Source organism: Carcharodon carcharias, chromosome 8 (genome assembly GCF_017639515.1).
Source record: "Carcharodon carcharias isolate sCarCar2 chromosome 8, sCarCar2.pri, whole genome shotgun sequence".
In the NCBI taxonomy this organism is placed as follows: domain Eukaryota; kingdom Metazoa; phylum Chordata; class Chondrichthyes; order Lamniformes; family Lamnidae; genus Carcharodon; species Carcharodon carcharias.
This window is the reverse complement of record NC_054474.1, coordinates 162,213,867-162,241,414: the sequence shown is the minus strand read 5'-3', so window position 1 is coordinate 162,241,414 and position 27,548 is coordinate 162,213,867. Positions and strand designations below refer to the sequence as shown.

General features: G+C 42.2%; 1 protein-coding gene across 1 annotated transcript; it reads left to right on the top strand.

Annotated features, from left to right (window-relative positions):
* Positions 1-5,825: 5,825 nt before the first annotated feature.
* zgc:63972 (protein CutA homolog) lies at positions 5,826-26,739 on the top strand. Its single transcript, XM_041193814.1, has 6 exons — positions 5,826-6,275; positions 12,855-13,003; positions 19,334-19,393; positions 21,527-21,572; positions 22,426-22,475; positions 25,664-26,739. The coding sequence occupies exons 1-6, from the start codon at positions 6,225-6,227 to the stop codon at positions 25,764-25,766; spliced, it is 459 nt and encodes a 152-aa protein (XP_041049748.1). The 5' UTR covers positions 5,826-6,224; the 3' UTR covers positions 25,767-26,739.
* The last annotated feature ends 809 nt before the right edge of the window (positions 26,740-27,548 follow it).

Genomic DNA, 27,548 nt, shown 5'->3' with positions numbered 1-27,548 from the left:
ATTATGTTCAAGTGGTGGGTTTTAATTGGGCCGACTCACTGTGCCCATATTTTACATATAGGAGCAGGCTGAAAGGCTGAAAAGCTTTTGTTGGGGAAGGGTATATCAGATGAGTAAACACTTCAAAAAAAGTTAGAAAGGAAAACGGGCCATCCTTGAGAGGGGAACTTTGTTACTGTGCCCTGTCACAAGAAACTAATCCACTTGGATCAACACAAATTGGAAAAACTGTGGGTATTCAAAAATTAGCTTGAAGTGTCCTATTTCAGGTCAGGTTATTGCTACTCATTGCTCATACAGCTAATTTCACCACACGATGTGACAAAGAACAATTGGATTTTCAAGTTAATTCTATTGAATCGAATGGCTAACTAGAGCAAAACAAAAACAGAATTGCCTGGAAAAATTCAGCAGGTCTGGCAGCATCGGCAGAGAAGAAAAGAGTTAACGCTTCGAGTCCTCATGACCCTTCAACAGAACAGAACAGAACAGGGTCATGAGGACTCAAAATGTCAACTCTTTTCTTCTCCGCCGATGCTGCCAGACCTGCTGAGTTTTTCCAGGTAATACTGTTTTTGTTTTGGATTTCCAGCATCTGCAGTTTTTTGTTTTTATCTCTGCGGCTAACTAGAGCACTAAGCACAATGAACTTCTCAACTATAACATGGTTTGACCCAGCTCTGACAGAATCAAAGACAAAGTCCGATTTGCTGCCCTGACCACAATTTGATAGGTTTTCTGTCTCCCTTCGCCTTTGAAAAACAAGGGACGTTAAACATTGGCCTGTGACTGGGAATGGCTGTGTATTCTAGCCATTTCTGCCTTCAGGCAGCCATCTCAACCTTCTGTACACCCGCTGCTTCCTTCTACCCACTTTAACTGTTGCATATGGATAAGCAGCGAGCTTGAAGCACCAAACACATTTTTCCAAATTCTATCATAGGATGTGAGTGTCAGTGGCAAGGCCAGAATTGTCACCCATCTGTAATTGCCCTGGAGCATGTAGCGGTGAGCTGAGTGGCTTACTAGGCCGTTTTGGAGGGCAGTGTGTCTGGAGTACCTATAGGCCAGGTGGCCTAGAAGAATGGCAGATTTCCTTCTCTGAAGGACATTAGTGAACCAGTTGGTTCTTCCAGATTTATTAATTAATTGAATTTAAACTCCACTAGCCAATATGTTGAGATCTGAACTCACATCTCTAGAGAATTAGTCTAGGTCTCTAGATTACTGGTCTCTACTACTGTCTCCCTCATGACTGTATCCTTCTTGTACACAACCATGCAGACAAGCAACTGATCTTAAATTAGAATTTCTTAAGATGTTTCAAGATGCATTAAAAATTATGATATATAAGGCTTACTCCAACCCCCCTCCACCACTCCCACTCTGCTAAATTCTGATCAGTTTAAATTAAGCATTGCTTACAGCCAAAATTTTTCATGTTTATTTCTCTATTTTTCAAGTTATTCTAAAATTAATACGTTTTCAAACTTGGTTTAATTTAATCGAAAAGTAGATTATTGCAGATGCTGAAAATCTGAAATAAAAACAGAAAATATTTGTTCGGCAGCATCTGTGTAGAAAGAGGAACAAGGTCACAGGCCTGAAACATTAAGTACTAAACTGCTGAGATATTTTTTCCAACATTTTCTGTTTTTATTTTTGATTTACTTTAAATTGTTTCAGAGTTTTATCAGGAGGAGTTGAAACTATTTGTAAATGCAAGGGTTAAATGGCCATGTAAATGGCATACATAAATATTAATATTTGCACAGAATCTGGTTGTGGACTAGGTTACTTTTTAAAAACATTTTAGTAGCTTGCAAATAAACAGAACATTTTTAGGGAAGTTACTGAAATTTCCATTTGCAAACATGCAGACCTCATAACTGCAGTTAATTTTTTTCATACGTTCATGGGATGTGGGCATCACTAGCTAGGTTAGCATTTTTTTATTGCCCATCCCTAATTGCCCTTGAGAAGGTGATGGTGAGCTGCCTTTTTCAACCACTGTAGTCCATGTGGTTTGGTACGCTCATTGTGCTGTTAGGGAGGGAACTCCAGGATTTTGACCTTGTAGCAGTGAAGGAACGGCGATATATTTCCAAGTCAGGGTGGTGAGTGGCTTGGAGGGAAACTTCCAGGTGATGGTGTTCCCATCTATCTGCTGCCCTTGCCCTTCTAGATGGTAGTGGTTATGGGTTTGGAAGGTGCTGTCTAAGGAGCCTTGGTGATTTCCTGCAGTGTATCTTGTAGATGGTACACACTGCTGCTACTGTGTGGAGGGAGTGGATGTTGAAGGTGGTGGATGTGGTGCCAATCAAATGGGCTGCTTTGTCCTGGATGGTGTCAAGCTTGGACTACCAATTGAGTGTAACATAATAAATAAAACTTGTATTTTTTTGGATGGTGTCACCATCCCTCAGAAAGGTAGCAAAACACCTCACAAGGAATTTGCAAAGTGATGTTGTGCAGGCAGCCATTTTGCATACAGTAGGAACTGAACAGTGTGTTATAATTTGCTTTAAATGGTATTGGATGAAGAAGAAATCTTAAACAGGGCACTGGGAATACCACTTTCCAACTGAATTACTGCAACGGTTGGACAGAGAGGCATTGGCATAGTGATATTGTCGCTGGACTAGTAATCCAGAGAACGAGGGTAATGCTCCTGGGTTTGAATCCCAACATGGCAGGTGGAGGAATATGAATTCAATAAAAATCTGGAATTAAAAATCTAATGATGACCATGGAACCATTGTCAATTGTTGTAAAAACCCATCTGGTTCAATAATGCCCTTTAGGGAAGGAAATCTGCCGTCCTTCCCTGGTCTGGCCTACATGTGACTCCAGACCCACAGCAATATGGTTGTCTCTTCAATGGCCTAGCAAGTCACTCAGTTTAACAAACCGACCACCCAGCATTGACCTAGGCACTGGAAATGACAATGGCAAACTCAGCCCTGTCAACCCTGCAAAATCCTCCTTACTAACATCTGGGGGCTAGTGCCAAAAGTGGGAGAGCTAGTCAAGCGACATAGTCATCCTCACGGAATCATACCTTACGGATAATGTTCCAGACATTATCCTACAACACTGGCATCTACCCGGCAATGTGGAAAATCGCCCAGGTGTGGCCTGTACACAAAAAGTGGGACAAATCCAACCCAGCCAATCAATGTCCCATCAGTCTACTCACGATCATCAGTAAGGTAATGGAAGGGGTCATCAACAGTGCTATCAAGCGGCACTTGCTTAGCAATAACCTGCTCACTGATGCTCAGTTTGGGTTCCGCCAGGGCCACTCAGCTCCTGACCACATTACAGCCTTGGTCCAAACATGGACAAAAGAGCTGAACTCCAGAGGTGAGGTGAGAGTGACTGCCCTTGATATCAAGGCAGCACTTGACCAAGCATGGCATCAAGGACTTCAGCAAAACTGAAGTCAATGGGAATCAGGGAGAAAGCTCTCCACTGATTGGAGTCATACCTAGCACAAAGGAAGATGGTTGTGGTTGTTGGAGGTCAGTCATCTCAGCTCCAGGACATCACTGCAGGAGTTCCTCAGGGTAGTGTCCTCGGCCCAACCATCTTCAGCTGCTTTATCAATGACTTTCCTTCCATAAGAAGTGGGGATGTTCGCTGATGATAGCACAATGTTCAGCAACATTCGCGACTCCTCAGATACTGAAGCAGTCCATGTCCAAATGCAGCAAGACCTGGACAATATCCAGGCTTGGGCTGACAAGTGGCAAATAACATTCATGCCACACAAGTGTCAGGCAATGACCATCTCCAACAAGAGAGAATCCAACCATCACCCCTTGATGTTCAATGGCATTACCATCACTGAATCCCCCACTATTAACATCCTGGGGGTTACCATTGACCAGAAACTGAACTGGACCAGCCATATAAATACTGTGGCTACAAGAGCAGGTCAAAGGCTAGGAATCCTGTGATGAGTAACTCACCTTGTGACTCCCCAAAGCCTGCCCACCATCTACAAGGCACAAGTCAGGAGTGATACTCTCCACTTGCCTGGATGAGTGCAGCTCCCACAACACTCAAGCAGCTCGACACCATCCAGGACAAGGCAGTCCACTTGATTGGCACCACATCCACAAACATTCACTCCCACACCTCCAACACACAGTAGCAGGAGTGTGTACCATCTACAAGGTGCACTGCAGGAATTCACCAAGGCTCCTTCAACAGCACCTTCCAAACCCACAACCACTATCATCTAGAAGGACAAGGGCAGCAGATAGATGGGAATGCCATTACCTGGAAGTTCCTCTCCAAGTCACTCACCATCCTGACTTGGGAATATATCACCATTCCTTCACTGTCACTGGGTCAAAATCCTGGAACTCCCTTCCTAACAGCAGTGTGGGTGTACCTACACCACATGGTCTGCAGCAGTTCAAGAAGGCACCACCTTCTCAAGGGCAATTAGGGATGGGCAATACATGCTGGCCCAGCCAGTGAAGCCCACATCCTGTGAATGAATTAAAAAGTCTTATTTTAGCATTTTTTTCTGAAAAAACACCTCTGATAAAGTAGCACTTCTGTACTGTTAGTGTATAATGAAATCATTAAATAGCACAGCACAGAAGGAGGCCATTTAATCCATCGAGTCTGCACTGGCTCTTTCAAAGCAGACTGTAATTCATTAACAACAACGTGTATTTGTATAGCGCCTTTAATACAGCAAAATGTACTAGGGCACTTCACAGTGGTTTGTGAGGAAAATGGATGTGGAGAGATTCGAACTAAGCAACACAAATAACCTAACAAATTGGGAATTCAGTATAAAAAATAAAGTTCCAGTTATTTGAGTTAAGTAACTTTGTGGAAATAGATTCAATGGTAGCCTTCCAGTTATTCCCATTCCCTGCTCTTTCCTCACATCTCTGCATTATTTTTCTCCTTCTCTAGTATTTATCCGAGTACCTTTTGAAGGCTACCATTGAATCTATTCCCACCACCATCAGTTCAGAACATAATGAGCATAAGTACTTGGGATTTTAACCTACAAAAGGGGAGAAATAAGTTTTGGACAGCCCAATGAAGAACAATTGGGCGAGATGTAAAAGTCCAAACCACTGTCCATTCGGTGCTACTGGTCAAGATCAATTTCATCCCCATAATCATCTAATTCAGAACAATGCTAACAACTGACATAATACTGCTCACCCTGAGACAAAAACATACTACAGGTATATGAACATTGAACTTGTAATAATTTTATATTTTTATTTACAGCAGTTTACTCCTCGTACAAAGTTACTTAACTCAAATAACTGGAACATTATTTTTTATACTGCATTCCCAATTTGTTAGGTTATTTGTATTGCTTAGTTCAAATCTCTCCACATCCATTTTCCTCACACAAACCACTGTGAAGTGCCCTGGCACATTTTGCTGTATTAAAGGCGCTATATAAATGCACGTTGTTGTTAATGAATTGCAGTCTGCTCTCCCAGGTCTTTAGAAGGGAATGGATTTTATTCCTAACACATCATGAGACATACTTTACCAGTTAAATTACTGTCAGGTCTGCCATTTTTAAGGGCATGTTGGGAGTTGGCTATGTGCATAAAATAATGAGACTAATGGCAAGCCATGTAAAATATGAAGCAATGTGAACTTCCACCGTGGTAAAGCAACATTATAATTGAACCAGAATGGGTCCCACTTCGTTACTCGCTCGGTCTGTAGTGTAAAAGTTCAACGTGACTACCTCAAGTCACAGAAAGTACCATATTAACCAGACCAATCACTGAGCGTATGAAATGCTGAGTAGCGGAGGCTGCCTTGCGATTGGCAGCGAGATAAGGATAATCTTATCGCAGGTCACTGTCAGAAAAGGAGAGAGAGAGAGAGAACACCAAACGAGAACAAGAGAACCGGAACTGAACTGAAGCGGGGCTAAACACTGATGCAAATCGAGAGGACAAGAGTGAGCAGGTAGAGAACAGAGTGACTGGAGTTTGAAGGCAGGAGTTGGAGTGAAGGAGACAGAAGACAAGAGGGACTTGAGTGAGGGAACAGACAGACAGAGAGAAAGAAGAGGAGCCACATAGCAGATGTTAAGAGTGTGGCACTGACTGGGGCTGTCTGGCTCCCTCGCTCTGTTACCAAAACCATTATGTCCCACAAGAGCAGCGGTGAATGATTCGGTGCCTTTTCCACTGCGAGCGTGTCTATTGGGCTGGTGGATGCAGCGTTTACAAAGCTCCCTGCGCCCACGATTCGGCGCACTCCTCTTGGTGAGTTGCAGCTGTCGACATAAGCTGCTAGTAACATTTATGCGGTTGCTATTTTTGACCCTGTCTAACATAACTCATTTGAAACAAAATTGAAGAAAGCAAAATAGCTTTGGAATTGCCTGCCGCAAGAAAATTTTAGCAGTGGCTTTGAAAATCCTTTTAACGCTTAATAAAGACTTTACCTCTGCTCTAAATGGGAAAAAAAAACCCAGCCAAGCCCCATGGTGCAGGACCACACCAAAGTTAAAGGAATGGTGGGGGTGGAAAAGCCAGGCTAGGGTCAGTGGTGGGCAGTCAAGGTTCTGAGTGCGGCCCAAGAGACATTTTGTTGACCCTTGCCCACACACTGGGCTGCCAGATTCCACTGGTTTCTGTCTACGTAGTTTTTTTCCTACCAGTATTACTAAAGTGAAATGCACGCAAGGCAAAGGCATGTGAAGCGAGGTCTGTGCTGACTGCGCACAACAGTGACTGAGAGCAGTGCGCTCCCTCTGAGTCCAATCAAAGCGCTGCTACCGATCAACCGGCACAACCCGCAAATTCTTATTCATGGGCTCATGGTTAAGGCACACGTCCAATTTCAATCTTGCAGCCCACTGAGGTGAAGTGCGGGGGGAGGTGGCGGCCACTTATGTGGCCCACTCACTAGCCTAGGTTGCCCACCACTGGGTGAGGTGCTGTGTGCTAAGTGATGGAGTGACACCATGTCAAGGATTTGAAAGGAAAGCCAAAACAAAAACAGAAATACCTGGAAAAACTCAGCAGGTCTTTCCGGCATCCGCAGTTTTTTGTTTTTATGTTTGAAAGGAAAGACTGAGGCTGCCGTGGGAAAGTAAACTTAGAACTAATTTGGATAGTATAAAGAGAGCTGGCAGACAGAGACCCGTCCAGAAATAGTTGTGGAGTGATTGACTTGCAGCCTGCAGGCATATTGCTTCAAGTCACTGGGATACTTTCCTTTTCTAAAATGTGCTCCTGGCCTTTATTGTCCATCCCAAGTTGTCCTTGAGGTGGGCATTCTTGAAACACTGCTGTCTATGAAGTGAAGGTTTCCCCCACACAACGGCTAAGTAACGTACAAACATACGAATTAGGAACAGGAGTAGGCCCCCCGGCCCCTCAAGCCTGCTCTGCCATTCAATAAGATCGTGGCTGATCTGAATGTAACCTCAAACCCACATTCCTGCCCACCCTCAATAACCTTTCAAGTTGAGAGTTTCAGGCCTTTGAACTCAGTGGCAATGAAGGAAGGGCAATATATTTCCAAATCATTGTGGAGTGCGAAGGGAAGATTGGAAGCGGTAGTGTTCTTGCACCTGCTGTGCTTGTCCTGCCAGGTGATAGGTGGTGCTGTTGAAGGAGGCTTGGTGAATTGCTGTAGTGCATCTTGTAGTGTACAGTGGCCATAAAGTACGAGGTGGAGGGAGTAGATGTTTAAGTCAGTGGATATGGTGCTGATCAAATGAATTGCTTTATTCTGGATGGGATCAAGCTTCTTGAGTTGTTGGAGCTGCACCCACCCACATAAGTGGAGAGTATTCCATTGCACAAAAACAAAAATACCTGGAAAAACTCTGCAGGTCTGACAGCATCTGCGGAGAGGGATACAGTTGACATTTCGAGTCTGTATGACCCATCATCAGAACTAAAAAATAAAGAAATGAGATGAAATATAAGCTGGGGGGGGGGGGTAGAGTTCGATAGGGGGCCAGTGATAGGTGGAAGCCAAGAAGAGACTGCCAAAGATGTCACAGACAAAAGGACAAAGGGGTGTTGATGGTGGTTAAAATATCTAAAGGATGTGCTAATGGGGACATTAAGGCTAGCAAGCTAGTGGCAGATGGCCCTAGTTGGGGTGGGGTGGGGGGAAGGGATCGAAATGGGCTAAAAGGTGGAGCGAAATAAATTTAAAAATAGGCGGGAAAAGAAAAATATATTTGTAAAAAAATTATAAATTATTAGAAAAAGGGGGATCGGAAAGGAGGTGGAAAGTGTCAGTGATGGACCACGTGAAAATGATGGGAGGGGTGGAAATTGGAAGCAAAATTAATACACTTCCCTTCCCTTCCTTGACCTCTCAGTCTCAATTTCTGGTGTTAGACTGTCCACCAATATCCATTACAAGCCTACCGACTCCCACAGCTACCTTGACTACAGCTCCTCACACCCCGCTTCCTGTAAGGACTCCATCCCATTCTCTCAGTTCCTTTGCCTCCGTCGCATCTGTTCTGATGATGCCACTTTCCAAAACAGTTCCTCTGACATGTCTTCCTTCTTCCTTGATCAAGGTTTTCCACCCATGGTCGTTGACAGGGCCCTCAACCTTGTCCGGCCCATCTCCTGCGCATCCGCCCTCACACCTTCCTCTCCCTCCCAGAAACATGATAGGGTCCCCGTTGTCCTCACTTATCACCCCACCAGCCTCCGCGATCAAAGGATCATCCTCCGCCATTTCCGCCAACTCCAGCATGATGCTACCACCAAACAACATCTTCCCTTCACCCCCCCCCCCCCCCACCAAACAGCGGCTTTCCGCAGGGATCGTTCCCTCCGGGACACCCTGGTCCACTCCTACATCACCCCCTACACCTCAACCCCCTCCCATGGCACCTTCTCATGCAATTGCAGAAGGTGCAAAATCTGTCCCTTTACCCCCCACCCCCCCCTCCCTCCTCACCGTCCAAGGGCCCAAACACTCCTTTCAAGTGAAGCAGCTCTTCACTTGCACTTCCTTCAATTTAGTCTACTGCGTTCGCTGCTCCCAATGCGGTCTTCTCTGCATTGGAGAGACCAAACGCAGACTGGGTGACTGCTTTGCGGAACACCTTCGGTCTGTCCGCAAGCATGACCCAGACCTCCCTGTCGCTTGCCATTTCAACACTCCACCCTGCTCTCATGCCCACATGTCTGATCTTGGCCTGCTGCAATGTTCCGGTGAAGCTCAACACCAACTGGAGGAACAGCACTTCATCTTCCGGCTAGGCACTATACACTCTTCCCGACTTAATATTCAGTTCAACAATTTCAGATCATGAACTCTCTCCTCCATCCCCACCCCCTTTCCGGTCCCCCCTTTTTCAATAATTTATAATTTTTTAACAAATATATTTTTCTTTTCCCACCTATTTTTAACTTTATTTTGATCTACTGTTTCATCTCCACCTTTGAGCCCATTTCGATCCCTTCCCCCCCACCCCCACTAGGGCCATCTGCCACTAGCTTGTCCTGCTTGCTACCCTTAATCTCCCCAATAGCACATCCTTTAGATAATATCACCACCGTCAACATCCCTTTGTCGTTTTGCCTTTGACATCTTTGGCAATCTCTTCTTGGCCTCCACCTATCACTGGCCCCCTATCGAGCTCTACCTGTCCCATCCCCCTCTACCAGCTTATATTTCATCTCATTTCTATATTTTTTAGTTCTGATGATGGGTCATACAGACTCAAAATGTCAAGTGCATCCATCTCTGCAGATGCTGTCAGACCTGCGGAGTTTTTCCAGGCTTTTTTGTTCTAGATTTCCAGCATCCGTAGTATTTTGCTTTTATCTCAGTATTCCATTGCACTCCTCACTTGCCTTTTAGCTGATGGAAAGGCTTTAGTGAGACAGGATGTGGGGTCATACTTTAGAATACCCATCATCTCACCTGCTCTAGTAGCCAAAGCATTCGTGTGGCTGGCCCGTTTGAGTTTCAATGTTAACTCCCAGGGTGTTGATGTTGGGAGATTTGGAATTGGCAAGGGAATGTGGTTAGACTCTCTCTTGTTGCGGATGGTCACTGCCTGGCACTTGCGTGGCATGAACGTTCGTTAAACTTACCAACCCCTTGCCTGACTTTCAAACACAAGCAACATTTCTCTTCACCGCTTCCAGAACGATGCAGGTCAGGCAGCTTACGCCAGGGAATGCTGTAGATTGCACAATAGCAATGTAGCCGAAGTCAGCGCACAGCAGCAAAATAAAATTGCCCCAATTTAACATCACCATCACCAACTTGCCTTTATATAGTGCCTCTAAAAGCGGCAAAACGTTCCAAGGCTCTTCACTTCTATCCGATGGAATTTGATACGGAGCTACATCGAGACACCAGAACATATGATCGAAAGCCTGGTCAAAGTGATGGATTTTAAGGGATGTCTTGATGAAGGTGAGGAAAGTCGAGAGGTTTAGTTGGAGAATGCCAGAGTTTAGGGCCTGAACAGCTGAAGGCACGGTGGAGCAACGGATACAGAAGATACACATCTTCACCTGCAACATCAAACACATGTCAATGAGCTAGATTCACATACCTCAGTGAACAGATCAAGGTACATTAGAGATAAAAGCAAAAAACTGCGGATGCTGGAAATCCAAATCAAAAACAGAAACAGAAATACCTGGAAAAACTCAGCAGGTCTGGCAGCATCGGCGGAGGAGAATTGTTCTGTTGAAGGGTCATGAGGACTCGAAACGTCAACTGTGCTCTCCTCCGCCGATGCTGCCAGACCTGCTGAGTTTTTCCAGGTATTTCTGTTTCTGTTTTTGTCAAGGTACGTTAGTACTGTATTTAAATTAAATGCTTACCATAGTACATGCTGTGCTTTTCCTGGCAATCTCTGTACTTTGACTTATTTACTTACCTGCCTCAACTTGAGCACTTTGTCGTGAACTCTTTAGAAATAAAGTGGCAAACCTTTGTTAAAATTGCCCATGTATGATCGAAGTTTGTTAATATTGTTATGCCTTGTGAACATATTATAACCCATTCTTATCCTCAGTAACTAAAATAAAAGACTGTTTTATGCAGCATCGGTAAGTCGGAGACTCCAATGTAGCTTAGTGTTGACTCTCACTTCTGTGTCATCTGTTTATTCATTTAAGCTGACAGTGGCCCACATACATCATGTGATTAATCTCCTTTCCTTCAAGTGAAGAGGAAGTAAAGATATTTAAATCACTGACAAAAGCTATGCCTGTCACTCATTAGCTTAAAACTACGCATATTTATGCAGCAGAACCAAGATCAATAGCACTGCAACCAAGAAATCACAGGAAGGTCTCTCTTTTGGGCCCTCAAGTTCTGGCTTTATAATCACCAGTAACTCAGGCTCAGACAGATATCTGCTGTTGCTTTACACAATCAGAGGAATAGGTAACGCAGATCAAAGCAGGCTATTTAATTTATACTGCAAGATCTGAACTGCATAAGTCGATGATTATTAAGTATCAATTGAGCTGAGATTGGAAGAAATTTTATTTCTGCCACAGTTATATTGATATTTGGAACTTAAGGGCAAAAAAACGCAATCAATCAATAAAGAAAAACACGACAGAATGAATATTTGTCTCAGAATTGGACTGAATTAAAAGTATAGATGTAAGTGATCAAGTGCTGCTGAAAACATGATGGTTCCTGATTATGGAGTAAGGTCGGTGTTACATTGTTGGCAATTGATTTCTCATCATTCAAATCCGCTCAGGAACATCAGACTGAGTTTTGCAGTCAGTGGCAAAGGAATGTTAAAAACAAAAAAATAAAAACAAAAAAACTGCGGATGCTGGAAATCCAAAACAAAAACAGAATTACCTGGAAAAACTCAGCAGGTCTGGCAGCATCGGCGGAGAAGAAAAGAGTTGACGTTTCGAGTCATGAGGACTCGAAACGTCAACTCTTTTCTTCTCCGCCGATGCTGCCAGACCTGCTGAGTTTTTCCAGGTAATTCTGTTTTTGCAAAGGAATGTTGTTCACCATTCACCATTCAAATAATGACAGTAACTTCCAGAAATCTGCATTGAAATGTGTATATGCAGATGCCAGTGTTGCTGTCAGTAATAACAGTGAGTACCGACAGCCTTCCTGTTATTACACCTGCAAATTCTGACTTGATCATTTCACTGCCCCTGGAACTTGTTCAAATGTGGGTGATAAATTGTACTGTACACAGCAAGTAGACATCACACTATGCCAAATCATCTGTACTAATAACAAATGATGTAAAGCATAACATTAAATAGACATCCTGGAGTTTTGCTTGCTTTACTCATGGGGGAAGGAAGGGAGAAACTTGGCTGAATGTTGATATTTAAAGCATTTGGCAGTGCCAAAGACAACATTTGAAACAAAAGCTATGGAAAGCGACAGGCTCAGGGGGGTGATCATTTCTCGTTACATTTTTTTAAAAAACATTTTTACCAAGAGACAATCATGGGACACTATTGTTTTGAAGTTTTAACTAATTATAAAGGTGCCGCTGGCTCTGTCACTAGTTAGTTTACCAAAATCAGAACGTAATTTCAGGTCAGAACCTACTTCTATTACCCGTTGAACCAACTGACCTGTTAATCTAGAATTCATTCTCGGGGGTTTCCCTATGATTGTGAGGTTAGCAGCAACTTTAGGTTGGGGGAAGAGACAACAAAAAAAAAACTGGTGGATGGTCGACAGACTTGGAATACATTGTTTGAGCTTGTCTTTTATTGCAGGGCGAGATCGAAAGTCTTCAGTGCTGCCTGTTAACCTGACAGTATCACTCTCATAACTGCTTGAAGCATAGACAATTAACTAACTATTGCTTTTCTGCTTTCCTTGGTCCTTAGGCTCTGATCATGGCCTTGTTACTATATCCAGGGCTGAAGAACATTGCTGTGTATTTGCACTCGGCAGTTACAGGGAGCTATATTTCTGGAACCCACTCTGTAGTTTTCGTCAGCTGCCCTAATGAACAAGTTGGCAAGGTCATCGCAAGGTATAAGAGAAGTCATTTGGTTATTAGCATCGTGTTCCAATTCAATACCTGAATTCACTTCAGGTGGACCATTAAAGTGTATTACTCACCAAAGTGAAACTACCAGATTAACAGCAATCTATTCTGGAAATACACAAGCCTGCCATTAAGAATAAATAGAAAAGAATGATTAACATATTGGTTAGGAACCCTACAACATCCAAAATGCCTTTCTGTTATCCTTTGTATAATTCCCGTCCTGTTTCAATCAATTCTGGTAAAACCATGGTTTTCCATTACCCCAAAATATGCCACATGAATCACACTGTAATACAATCATTTCGGAATTATGGTTTTAAAACCTTATTGAATACAGCTTTATTTTTGTAGTCTTCCTGATGTATTTTATAATAAACCTGGAACACTAGCAGCTTATGTTATTTAACAAACATTTTCCCACAGATAAGTAAGCTAAGGGAAGCTAAACAGGAAATAATGCTTTAAAATCATTTTCTAGATTCAATGATTATAAAGTTTTAGTTGTGTTCTGCAGCAGTGTTTTCAAGGGTTCGGTTGGAGTGGAAAAGGATTGGAATTTCTAATGTTGACCCCCCATATAAATGTTCAGAATGATTCTTGGAATAGAACAAAGCTATTTTAAACTCTCTGAATTTGCTTTTTCTGGAGTTTCAATAGGTTTAAAAAAAAACATTCACGTTTTCTTAATTTTGCTGCCCATTCCTGTAAGTCGGTGATGTTGGACTGTGACACCATGTGCTCCCTACCTCACTCACGCTGGTAACCATTCTGGAAAGTCTCAACAATGAGTATTGACAGGCTTCTTGACAACCAAGCCTCACTCATTCCGCCCTCACCTGATGTTCCAGCACATGCAGCACCCAAGAGAAGAGTGACCTAATTACATCTCAAACAACAAGCCAGTCACATTCTTGAAGTGGCTACATCAATCTCTGACTTTTCTTACTGAGGGAACACAGTGTGCTGTAATCGTTAAACAAAAGGCCGTGTCAGCGCGTTCAGCAGAGTGAGCGCTGCTGAAGCAAGTCATCTTGCTGGTTGCACCCTGCCTCACAATGTTTGAGGATAAGCCTGTAAATCATGCTATGGCTGAACTGATCTAGTTTACCTTTTGTGACTTGAGCCTTATTAATTACGCAACTGCCTTTTTCCAATGGGAGAAGGTGTTTAGTTTTCATTGTTAGTCCGATCACAATCTTCACACAGCCAATCGAACTCTAAAGTTGACTCTAGGGTTAGGATTTTCCGGTGTCAGGTGTGTTCGGTGACGTAAGCGGACAATATGTGCGATCGCTTTCACGGTGGAGTGAAACCAGTTTGCAATCGTCCACTCAGCCCACCAATGGGTGGATGTTGACATGTTGACCCCGCCATTGGATGCTGGAAACCTGATTGTAATACATCAGTGTTTCATTGTGAGGCCAGCCTGCCAGATTCATTCCCTACCCCCCCCCCCCCCCCACCCCGACTGGATCGTCTGCCCACGGCGGGAAAACATGCCGACGTGTTTCACAACGGCACATAAGTGATGTGCACCTGGTGGGCTGCACTTTGCTCAGGACTTCAAGGTGTGTTTGCCTACCTTGCTTCAGACAGCACTCACAGTCATCAGCGCCAGGCTTCACAGACAGCACCACATCACTTCTAGGGGGGTTCACAGGTAGGTCTCTACCTACCAGATCAGCCATATGTGGGTGGCTTTTCAATGGCTGCAGGGCAAGATCTTGCTTGAGGAAGGGGGAGAAATGGCCTCAAGCAAGGGAAGAGGCTGCAGGACGAGAGCTGCAATGGGAAGGAGGGTATCCCGGGGGTGGGTGGGGGGGGGGGGGGGGGGGGGGGGGGTGTGTGTGTGTGTGTGTGCGTGCGTGCGCGCGCGTGCGTGCGTGTGTGTGTGTGTGTCACATGTTGATCTGTGCAAGTGGCCTCAGGATAGTGAGGGCTGAGGAGGCAGTCTCCAGAGATGAGGCCAGATGGACATGTGAGAGAATGGGTGGTGTCCCTTGAGCTGGCAGTGAGTGAGATGCCAGTGGATGTGTGATGGGCTTGAGTGTGTGAGTTTTGAGTGATAAGATGGTTGCCTTACCCTGGCTGCGTGGATGAGATCACTCGTCCTCTATCTGCATTGGATTGGCTAACCTCTTCTGTGCAGCATTGGCACTGATCACCACTGCCATCACTTACCAAGCTGGAGTGGTAATGTTGTTACCCCTCCTGTGGCCAGAGCGTGGGGCAGAGGACATCACAGTGAGTCTCCAGAGCTTTCAAAAGGCGCTTGAGGGTTGCAGTCATCTTGCCTTTTGGTACCATGTCTTCCTTGCTGCAGTCCTGGGCTGGAAGCACTGGCATGTGCCTGGCGTGATGAAGCAGTAAGGTCATGGCATGGTGGGTGAATGAGAGTCCGTCTGCCATCGAAACGGCGTGTTTCCCAGGAATGTATAATTAATGTGGTGGGTTTAGGATGATATGGTGTGAAAACCTACCGTCGTGGCCAGTGAGTAAAATGTCATTTTACCCACCGCTACTGCACTTAGTGCAAATCTAGGACAATTGCACCCTAGGTCTCCATCTGTACCAAACGGTTTTAGTGAGGGAAGTAACTGGTGAATTAAATAAACAGTGAAAAAATCTAATTCATGATCAGGTATAAAATAAACACAACTAAACATAGAATACGCAGGCAACAGAGGTCACATGAAGACTTTAGTGAGGAGTTGTGTATAAGTATGTGCTTTACCTGCCCAGGGTTCGGTAGCCATGGTCATAGAATCATAGAATAATCACAGCACAAAAGGATACCATTCAGCCTGTCATGTCTATGCTGGCTCTCTGTAAGTGTAACTCAGCTTGTCCTACTCCCCTGTCTTTTCACCTTTGCTCTTCCAATGTTTTCTATGCAGATAATTATCCAATTCCTATGAGAACGCTATGATTGAATCTGCCTCCACCATACTTTGAGGCAGTGCTTTTCAGATTCTAACTACTGGCTGCGTAAAGGTTTTTCCTCATGTTGCCATTGTTCTTTTGCTACTCACCTTAAATCAGGATACACTTGGTTCTTGCCCCTTCTGTTAATGGAAACACTTCCTCCCTATTTTCTCTGTGCAGACCCCTGATGATTTTGAATACTTCTGTCAAACCTCCTCTTCTCTAAGGAGAACAGCCCCAGCTTATCCAATCTATCCACAAAACTGAAGTGCCTCATCCTTAGAGTCCTCCCAGTAAACCTTTCCTGCACCCCTTCTAATGCCTTCATAACCTTCCTAAAGTGTGGTGCCCAGAATTGGCTGAACCAGTGTTTTATGAAGTCACCATAACTCTCTTGCTTTTGTCCTTTAATGCCCCAATTAAAGAGCACAGGAGCCCTAATGCCTTACTAACCATTTTCTCAACCTGCAGCGCCACCTTCAACAACTTTTGCGTATATACCCCAGATCCTCTGCTCCTGCATTCTCTTTAGAATTGTATCCTTTATTTTAATATAACATCGCCTGTCTTCATTCTTCCTACCAAAATGTCTCACTTTGTATGTACTTCTCTACATTAAATGTCATCTTTCATGTGTCTGCCCATTCCACCAGCCTGCTTTATCTATCTAGTCTATCACTATCCTCCTCCCAGCTCACAATACTTCCAAATTTTTTGTCATCCGCAAATTTTGAAATTGTGCCCTGCACAACTTCTTGAATTGCTGCAGTCCATGTGGTGTACATACACCCACAGTGCTATTAGGAAGGGGGTTCCACGATTTTGACCCAGCGATAGAGACGGAACAGTGATATAGTTCCAAATCAGGATGGTGTGTCGCTTGGAGGTGAACTTGCTGGCGGTGGTGTTCCCATTCTGTCTGTTAAAGTCAGGAGTGAAGAAGCAGATATTTTATTTATGAGTTGGCAACAAAAAGATGATCATTTTGGACCACACACACATTATAAAGACATACCCTAAACAGATGATGGGTAAGGTTATTCTGAAAAATCTGTTGACTCCATAGTTAGCTAGAATTACTAGCTGAATAATAATTCTTCGCTTTGAAAGTGAACACTCCCTAGTTTTAAATATCTTGATCACTTTTTAAGACTCCACTGACCCAAAGAAATCAGTTACATGTACAGCTGGTTCACTGATCACTTTGTTTTGTTTTTGAATGAGTTACTAGAATTACACCCATGTTAGTTTCATGTAGCTTTTAAATAATGAATGGCCAGAATTTACTATCAAATAACAGCGAGCCTAATGACGCTCAGAGATTTTTATGCACAAATTGGACGACAACTTCAGGTGAGCTCATACATGCAGTTAAAGGTGAAAATCCAGAAGTCGCTGTCCAAGGTGCATCCTTCCTCCATAAACTGCACAGAACAGCATCTTGCTGTCTAATTCATCATTGAAATGTACTGAACAGTGTGCAGTTCTTGCACTTAACTTGTAGCCAGGGACAAACTCATCACTGATAGTTAGGGCATATCCATTTCAGTATTAAGTACACTTTCTAATGGTGTGATAAGTCTTAATTACTGCTAAACAATCTCTTATTTTATTTAACTTTAGATTAACTTTTACTAAGTTTGGACTATCAATCCTTCAGCTTTTAATTGTTGTTGTAGACTTGAGAAAAATCATTATTTTATAACCTTTTCTTTGTCTTTTTTCTCTCCCTCTTAATCACATCTTTTGGAAGGAAGAATAGAGAGGTCACTTAATATTTGGAAGGTGCAAGTCTAGGTGGGATAGAGAAAAAAAGGAGTCTCGGAGTGCAAATACTAATCACTAAAAGTTATGCCACAGGTTAGCGAAACCATAAAAAAGTAAACCAAGCACGAAGCTTTATTTCTAGAGCAATTGAATTGAAATTTAGGGAAGTTGTGTTAAACCTGTATCGAATCTTGGTTAGATCACATGTTAGAGTACTGTGTGCAGTTCTGATCACCATATTATAAAACGGATAAGGATGCACTGGAGGGGGTGCAGAGATTTGCAAGGATGATACCAGAATTTGTGGGTATGCAAATCCAGAAAGGGTTGACGGACTGGGTCTCTTTTCTCATGAGAAAAGAAGGCTGAGGAGTGACCTAATAGAGGTATTTAAAATTATGAAGGGTTTTGATAGAGTGAATATGAAGAGAATGTTTCCTCTTGTGGGGTGGGGGTGGGGAGGTGGCAGTGGGGAAGGGCATAACTAGAGGCCATCACTATAAGATAATCAAGAAATCAAACAGGGAATTCAGGAAAACCTCTTTACCTGAAGAGTGGCACGATTGTGGAACCCACCACTACAGGAAATGGTTAAAGCAAATAGTACTGATACATTTAAGGGGAAGCATGTGAGGAAACATTGTTAATTTATGATATGCAGCATTTTTCTCATTCCCATGACTTGGGAAGAAGTAACAATTGCAGAGGCTAAATTAAATTATTCCCCCTTAAACTACATGCTTTATTAAATATTATTATTTTAATATGTTAACATTACAGAGAAATATTATTACCGAGTTCCAATATTAGGAGGGTTCTATCTGCAAAATATTTATTCTATAATTTCATTTCTGTTATGTGTGTCAATATTTTCCTTTGAATAAATTACCAGCAAGAATCGTCCCTTTATTGAGACGTCTTGACTCCACCACATCCAGATTCCTCAGTTCCAAACTTTCGTGTGTCAGTTTGCTCTCTGAGTTCAGGGGGTTTTGTGATCCTTTGGGTAATGTGGGTACACGTAGGCTTCCCTTGACCAGGCTGCAAGATGCAGCCATACTGGCAGACTTGTGTTCTGGCTGCAGCCCTGGAAGGAATTCCACCAGTAGATTTCAAGATCTATCCTCTTCACCTTGAAATGGAAACTACTGTGCAGCCTCACAGATGCAGAGATTGTGCGGTGATATCAGCGACGCCTTTCTCTCAGTCGTCCCTCCAGGCAATCTCTTTTCTCTCTGTACCAGTCAGGATGTAAAATAGTTTGGCATGTTTGGTTCCTTTTCACTCTAAGTTGCTGAAAGATAGAAACTGGCTGATGCTCCAGGGTGGGATAGAATCTTCAGGTTGAGCAGACTTTTAAAAATAATGCAGGTAAACTGCTATTGTAATAGTTAAATTGTGTGAGAATAGCAAGTAGAGTTTTGAGTCACTATCTCTATCCGAGTTGCCACAGTAACATGATGAATTGCGCATATTTGATTCTGGGGACACATTCAAGATGAGAAAGGACAACTACAAAAATAATAAAATGATGTGTAAGAATCAATCTCAAACCTTAAAACAGAGGCGTGGGTTCAGTTGGTTTGCTAATGAACTTTTTTTTTTGATTTCCTTCCTCAGGACCATTATTGAGAAGAAGCTGGCTGCTTGTGTGAATATTTTACCAAAGGTGTTTTCCATGTAAGTTAACGATTAAAAAAAAACTTTCTCTCACGGTTTAGTCTGTCAGCAAACCATTCACAAAAATTCACACCTGTGCTTGGTTCCAGAACAAGGGGTGTCATCTTAAAATTCAGCCATGTAAAGGCATAGAGAAACTCTCACACAAAGGTTTGTGAGAATGTGTCCTGCTGAGGGGCATTAATTACAGAACCAAGTGAGATGTGTAAAAGGGAGATAAATAGTTAGTTAGAAAGCAAGAGTATAAATGAATATGAAGGAAGGGGCTTGGAATTGGGATTAAAATTTAGAACTAACATGGCTAACAAAATGAACGGGCCCAATGGTATGAGTGACCTTCTTATGAATCAATGACTTAAATAATTTTGTCACTAAATTTGCTTCCATGCTGCTTTTAATCTTGCTAAGATTTTTGCATGCTGTATACTGTAGAATTCTGGCTTCATAAAGAGTACTTAATACAAATTTAGTAGCAATAGATCGGGACAACTTTTAGCATATCTAAGGGGAATAGTTGGCTGGGAGAAATTTGTGAAACTACATTTTTGGATTGTGTTTTGAATAGCTATAGCTATAGACTGAATTCATACACCGAGATTCAGGTGTAGTCCCATTTTTAGCTCAAGTTGAATATGTCAGAAAGAAGAAAGAAATTATATGAACCAATCTTTTACGCCCCCCCCACCCGCCCTATTTTTTGCAAGTACTGTTCAATCTCTCATTTAGCTTTTCCATTCCAAAGCCCTTGAGCATGTCATAACCATTCATTGACAGACTTGGCTCCCTCCACTCCCTGTTTGTTCCTTCAGTCCAGTTTCCCACCCTGCTGGTAGAACTCTGGAGAAAGTCATCAATGTGACTATGATGGTGGCCCATTGTGGTCCTCTTTCTGCCTGTAGCGCCTTTGCTGAAGGAGCGGTAGTGGTTTCCAGTAAGCACAATATTTTTGATGACACTTTGGCCCTTTCCTATTAATAAATTACCCAACAGCAACACCTGCAGACACAGAGTTTATTTCTCAATGAAAACTGGCAATTACCTGTATTTATATCGTTTCTTCATCAACTCTATAACTATTGCTGGATTTGCCAACCGCCTTACACAATATAAAGCCCAAGAAGAGTCGAAATATCCTTCGCTCAACAACAACAAACTAAATGCAATCTTTTTTTGTTACTGCAAATGTCTTCACATCTCTAGCCTTAACTCGTCAACCTATCCAGTGGCCCTCACGTGCTAAATCCGGAGGTCTGCAACCTCAGCATTTTGTTCAACATGAAATTCTTGCTCCGTATCCAATCAATTGGCAAGACCACTTTCACCTGCTGAGCATTGTCACTGCTGCAGGAACCTTAATCCACACATTCATCGCCTTTGGACCTTCACAAACTTGAAATTTAAAGCTCCACAACCTGCATGCCTTCCCATCTTGTAAACTATCCTTGCCAAGTTCCACTGGCACTCCGTGTCCCAGTGAGTTGACCAATAGCCTCATCCTCGACCTTCTGGAAGCATCCTATGCTTCTGTCACACTGGATTACTGTTTACTTCCCAATCCTTCCACTTTAGAAGTTGATCTATCAGTCACCATGCCACTGTCTTCTGAAATTCTAAACATTCAATTCTACTGGCTCCTTCTGCTTACTAAAGTCTCCTAAAACCTTTCTCTATAGTCTGGTGTTTAGTCACCCAACCCCTGCAATTTTCTGCTTGGTCTTAAGAGCTCCAGGAATTTTCCTTTTGGAAATCCCAGTGGGGAAGGCTCCACACACAAGTGAGCAATCTGATAAAGAAGAATTGCCCTCGTATGTAACGAATATGTTATGTAACTATGTCTGTTGGACAAAACACGTAACCCTTCAAAATATTTTCAACACCCAAAATCAGTAAGGAGAGAGCAAGCTGCTTGCATTAATTTTAGTCGACATGTAATGTGTGAACGATATAGGGAGTGGCCGTTACAATTGCACTGAGCATTTACAATAGTGGAACAACCAAACTCAATGGTACTTGAAAGCCATACGTGCAGTTTTTAAGCTTATCCTTTACACCCTATACGAGACTAACAGATGGAGCAACTCCAGAATTGCAGCATAACTCTGACCATTGTGTTTCTTTCCATTTTATATCCAGGTACAACTGGGACGGTGAAATAACAGAAACCACCGAAGTTCTGTTGGTGAGTTACTGCATGGCTGAAGGTTGTTCAAAGTATGAAAAGAATTTTCGGAATGCTGGCCTTCGTTTCACTCCCTGGTTATCCATGTCGCCTGTGATGTTTCCTGTCTTGGAATGGCCACGTGACTGACTGACAGATATTGTACCACCTGTGCTTTAGGTGGTGGGGGATTTATCTTCTGACCTTGGTGCTCAGGCATTTGGACTGCAACACTAGTGGCTTTTCATTTACCCTACTTAGGAAAGCGGTCCCCAGCAGACCTTCAGGTTTTAGTCCTCATCACCTCTGTATACAGTTCTGTCCTGGATTGGACCTGCCGGCAGGAGCTCACCAAGAGATATGGAAATTGTATATCTCAGTCTTTTCAAGGGCATTGCATCAAGATTAATGGGACAAAGCTACTTAGAAGATTTTAAAAATCCTTTTCAGCCTTTATGAAAGGCGGTACAGGGAAAAAAAGTGTGTCTGACAAAAAAAAAACAATGAATGGTTAAGTACATGGGGAGAGAGGAGATGGAGGCTGCAGGCATGCAATGGAATAATAAAGCACAGGAACCCTCTTTGATGATTAAGTGTAGCTGCATCCGCGTGATGATATGGGAAGGGTTGCTTGGTTTGGCACCCCAAGGCATCCTTTCCGGAGGGCAGCAGTGTACTATGCGTAGACTTCCCCTGTAGGGGAAGAGAACTCCTTTTAAGCAAAAGATGACTGCACCAGACTAATCTTTTAGACAACTATTAAATGGCATTGATGGCAGCCTCTTAGAATTCCAGATTAGGGAAACAGATATCCAGGTTAGAATGTAATTAGTTGCATATGAAGATTAATAGATAATTTTCTATATTTCTGTAGGTGATAAAAACAAAAAGCTCAAAAATGAACAAACTGACAGAATTTATCAGGTGAGTCAACTCATTAACCATGGGTGGCAGTGGCACGATTTACCTCATCAGTTACAGGTTCTTTTTTTCCCATCTTTTAAGAATATAAGATTTCAAAGAGAATGTAAAAAACCATTCAGCCCCCCTCAAACTCATTCCTTCTACAAACCATGTACTCTCTATCTCATCTGGAACTTTAACCCACTTAATATCCTGAGAGACTACTACTCAAAATTTTGAACTGACCCCCAAAGGTAATCGAGCAAGAACTCCAGAATATTAATTAAAATCTAATTGGTTGTGCTTCCATTGCTGAAGCTTTCATTATCTTGTTGGCAAAATGAACCATCATGTACCACACTGTACTTTACCACCTGTCCATACTTTAATGTCATGATGAATCAGTCTTGTGGACAGTCTTGTTTGTCATTCACTCAATTGGATGTTACATGTAGAGATGGAAAAAAAGAGTTATTGAGAAGGAAACTTTAATATTGAATCCGCAGTTGACGTGAATTAATTTTCTTTTTCCTCAGAAAGGGGAAATAATTCCTCTTTCAGCAATATTTCTTTCTCTTATCTTTTTCAGTCTCTTTTAAATATGTACCAATCCCCTGGACATATATCAAAATGAACATACAAAGAAATTAGCACAATTTTCAGCAACCACCACACCCTTCCTCTCCCAGTGACTGTGCCCTGCTGCTGTTCCCATTTCCATCAGCTTTTTGCAATAAGATCAGCATTTAGTTGGAAATAGATTTTGTTTACCGATGTTGATCCAGATGCTGAAATACAGCACAAAGCTGCAATTTACGTGTGCATGGATCATCACACATCACAAATTACTATTATCCTTAAGCAACCTCACTAAAACAGACAATATGGTCAGTTATCTTATTGCTGTTGATGGGGCCTTCATTTACACAAACTAGCAGCTGTGTTTCCCTAAAGTGTTTCAGGATGTCCTGAGGGTGTGAAAGGAGCTTTACTGATACTGCATTCCGCAAGGTTGTAATTTTACTCCAAAAGTCATTCTGTACTAGGAATCTGGCTGAGAATCAGGCCATTTTATTCCATGCAATCCAGCCAGGAGGGAATGGTGCCAAACTTTTATATACAGGCACTTAACTAATTAAAGAGAATGAAAGCATTATCTTGCTGTCACTTTCAATGTGCATTATAAGGAAAGTAGAAGCAACATCATTGCAACACCAAAATTTGAATTTAGGTGAAGACCAAAAAATGTAAATATAGGTTCTAGATTCTACACGTAAGCTACATCCAAACACTGAAGGAACCACTGGTCATTAGATGAACTCCAGACTGCTTTCTTCTAGATAATAGACCATCAATTCAAAAATAATTTACATGAGGTTGATCTTGAAGAGATGACATTTAAGGACATTAAAGTGCGCAACAGCGAGAAAGGATCTGGCATAATCTTTAGTATCTTGTCCCTGTGAAAGGCACATGTTTTGTTGATGCTTTAGGAATATGCACCAACTGAGGTGAACCTTTATTGTGAAACTATATTCACCCGCAGGTGAGAAGACTCCTTCATTTCCAACTATAAGGTGCCAACTTTGAATGCAAACCAAAAAAAAACCTGCATGTACGTCTTATTCATAATGTACATAAATCTTTAAGTGCTTCATGAATCCATTCTGGAGCAGTTCATAAACAACTAATTTGATTTCCATGCACCCATAGAATCCTCCATAGAAACATGCCAGTGGGATGGGCACTATTGTGTTATATTGTCAGCAGTGCTGTGAGCTGGAGCCTTAGGGTTACTGTAGCTTGTACTCAGTTGCCTCAGTCAGGGGAGTTACCCAGCTTAACATGCTTCGAATAGAACAAAATATGGAAGCAAATGATCCTACCAGAGGTTGGCTTTCTGAATCACTTCAATCAGTTACAAAGAACTTCAGGACCCAAACCTTACCCACTTTTTGACTGTGATTCTCCTATCAGGCATCTGCATCACCGCTGAGACCATTCATTTCCGCCTTTGTAACATTGCTTGACTCGGCTCCTGTTTCAGCCCATCAGCTGCTGAAACCCTCGCTCATGCCTTGTTACATCTAGACTAGACGATTCCAATGCATCCTGACTAGCCTCCTGTATTCTAAAACAAAAATAAAAATACCTGGAAAAACTCAGCAGGTCTGGCAGCATCTGCGGAGAGGGACACAGTTAACGTCTCGAATCTGTATGACTCTTCAACATAACAAAGTAAAAATAGAAAAGAGGTGAAATATAAGCTGGTTTGGGGGGTAGACTAGCCAGCTTATATTTCACTTCTTCTCTATTTTTACTTAGTTCTGTTGAAGAGTCATATGGACTCGAAACGTTAACTGTGTCCCACTCCGCAGATGCTGCCAGACCTGCTGAGTTTTTCCAGGTATTTTTATTTTTCTTTTGGATTTCCAGCATCCGCAGTTTTTTGCTTTTATCTCCTGTATTCTACCCTCCCTAATCATCAGGTCGTCCAAAACTCTGCTGCCCCATGTCCTTACTTGCGTCCAATCCCGTTTTACCCATCACCCATTCTTGCTGACCTGCTATGGTTCCCGGTCAAACCATCACCTCGATTTTAAAATTCACATCCTTGTTTTCAAACCCCTCCATGGCCTTTCCCATTGCTATCTCTAATCTCCTCCAGCCCGAAACCCTCCCAAGATCAGTGCGCCTCTAATTTTGGCTTCCAGAGCATCCCTGATTTTTGCTGCTGTGCTATTGGCGGTTGTGCCTTCAGCTGCCTCAGTCCTAAAAACTCTGGAATTCCCTCCCTAAACCTCTGTGTCTCCACTCCTCTTTCCTCCATCAAGACCCATCTTAAATCCTACCTCTTGGACCAAGCTTTTAGTCACCTGCCCTAATATTGCCATATGTGGCTCGATGTCAAGCTTTGCTTTCTAAGCCTTGGGATGCTTTATTACACTAAAGGTACTATATAAATACATGTTGTTGTTCTTTATCCCTTATGGTGGGCAAGAATGAGATCAAAGACCCTACATGGGGCAATTATTGTGGTCAAGATGATTAATAAGTCTTTATATTTTGGTTTCATTTATTTGTTCTGAATTATACTGGGTCACTGCGGAGATTGAAATAAACATACAAAATTCTGAAATCAATTTTGCCAAAAAGCCGGTAAAAATCTATGCCCTAAAATTTGCTTTCTTTTTCCCCCCCTCCCCCAGATCAGTTCATCCATTTGAAATTCCTGAGGTTATAAGCCTCTCAGTTGACCAAGGCAACCCATTATACTTGAAATGGATAGAAGAAACTGTGTCAGAAGAATGATTTACTCATTGTTTAAAGAAGTATCTAGAGTTCAATGTCCATTACCGTTGATGTTTTAAAAAATTGGTGTATAAACGAACAGCTTGACTTGTTAAAAAAGCAGCCACAACACATAATAGTGAATACTCTTCAGAGGAAAGGATGCTTTTATACTGCCCAATGCAGCGAACGACCCTGTCATTTACTTGAAAGAAATAGAATCCAAAAGCATAGTACTGAAGCCCTGCTCTTTCCCCAATGTTCATAATACATATATTGACTTTTTCCTCCCTTCCAAAATTCTTGGTATCCAGTCTAAAAGATAAGCCAAAGATTTGTCTGGCCTTCAAAAATTAAGATATTTTCAGACTTCAAATATAACTAAATGAAAGTGTGTGTGTATAAATGTAACCAAATTTTCATTGCTGAATATTGTAATGATGAGTAATGATATTTCCTCTGGTCACAAATGTGAATGAAAAGGTAAAATGGATAAACATGTTTTATACTTAGCAGACTTTTCCATCATATTAGTGACTGAACAGAATTACAGTTAAAGATGTATAACATAATTAAACATCTTGGATTAATGGTAACCTTGTCATGATTTTCATTTTTAATACAGAAATCTTAGAACTATCTTTAAAATGTTTTTTATAAAGAGGCAAAGAGTGGATGAACAGCTGCCAGAAGTTCAGAAGTAATAAAAAATATTTTGCAGCCTAATTATGACTTTCATAACTGAGTGAGAACACTGGAGTCTTTTATTGTTAGCTTTTTCTTCCAGGAAGATTGTTTTGATATCAGCTTATTAATCATGAATTTTTAAAAATGAATTTATCCAGCTTCCTGTGGCCTTGCACATTGCTATTGAGGTGATAGTGATACGCAAGGACGAGCTACTGTGCGATGTTATACACTATGTTTTATTGTTCTGTAATAGATTTATGTGTAACTGGCCTCATCTGTTCAATTAAAAAAGGTATTTTCTGTTGTTTGGGAAGTTTCTTTGAAACCACCATGAAATGACCGGATTTTTTTTTAAAAAGTGCAACACAGATTTTTGAATATGTAACAAAATACGACACCTTAAATGCAAGATAATATATAAACACACACACACGTGTATATTAACCCATGGAGTGGGAGCATAAGAAATAGGGGTAGGAGTAAACCATACAGCGCCTCATGCCTAGTTCGTCATTCAATAAGATAACGGCTGCCCCAACTGCACTTTCCCACCTGTTCCCCATATCGCTTGATTCCTAGGGAGACCAAAAATGCCTATCTCAGCCTCACATATATTCAACAACGGAGTATCCAAAGATTCACAACCCATTGGGAATGAGGAAGTTTCTCCTAACTCAGTCCTAAATGACCAAACTCTTATAATCTGAGGCTGTACCCCCATGTTCTAGATTTCCCAAGCAAGGTGAGCCTCAGTGACTACCATGTGCCCCTTGTATTTTTCAACCTGTGTTCAGGGAACGCAGCAGTAGGGCAAACTGAGAGCTGGAACAGGATACACAGTTGAAGCAGAGAGAAAAGCAGAGTTAGATTCTTAATAGATATAAAAACAAAAAACTGCGGATGCTGGAAGTCCAAAACAAAAACAGAATTACCTGGAAAAACTCAGCAGGTCTGGCAGCATCGGCAGAGAAGAAAAGAGTTGACGTTTCGAGTCCTCATGACCCTTCAACAGAACTGATTTTTCTTTACAAGGAGAGGGGTGAAATATAAGCTGGTTTAAGGTGGGGGGATTTGGGTGGGGGGAGAGAACTGGAGGGGGGGTATGGTTGTAGG

Excerpts from the sequence above, each read along its gene's own strand:
- zgc:63972 (XM_041193814.1), top strand. The coding sequence starts at position 6,225 with ATGCAGCGTTTACAAAGCTCCCTGCGCCCACGATTCGGCGCACTCCTC. Across the intron at positions 19,394-21,526 it reads TTACCAAAGGTGTTTTCCAT|GTACAACTGGGACGGTGAAA; the intron begins GTAAGTTAACGA and ends TTTTATATCCAG. Across the intron at positions 22,476-25,663 it reads AAACTGACAGAATTTATCAG|ATCAGTTCATCCATTTGAAA; the intron begins GTGAGTCAACTC and ends CCCCTCCCCCAG.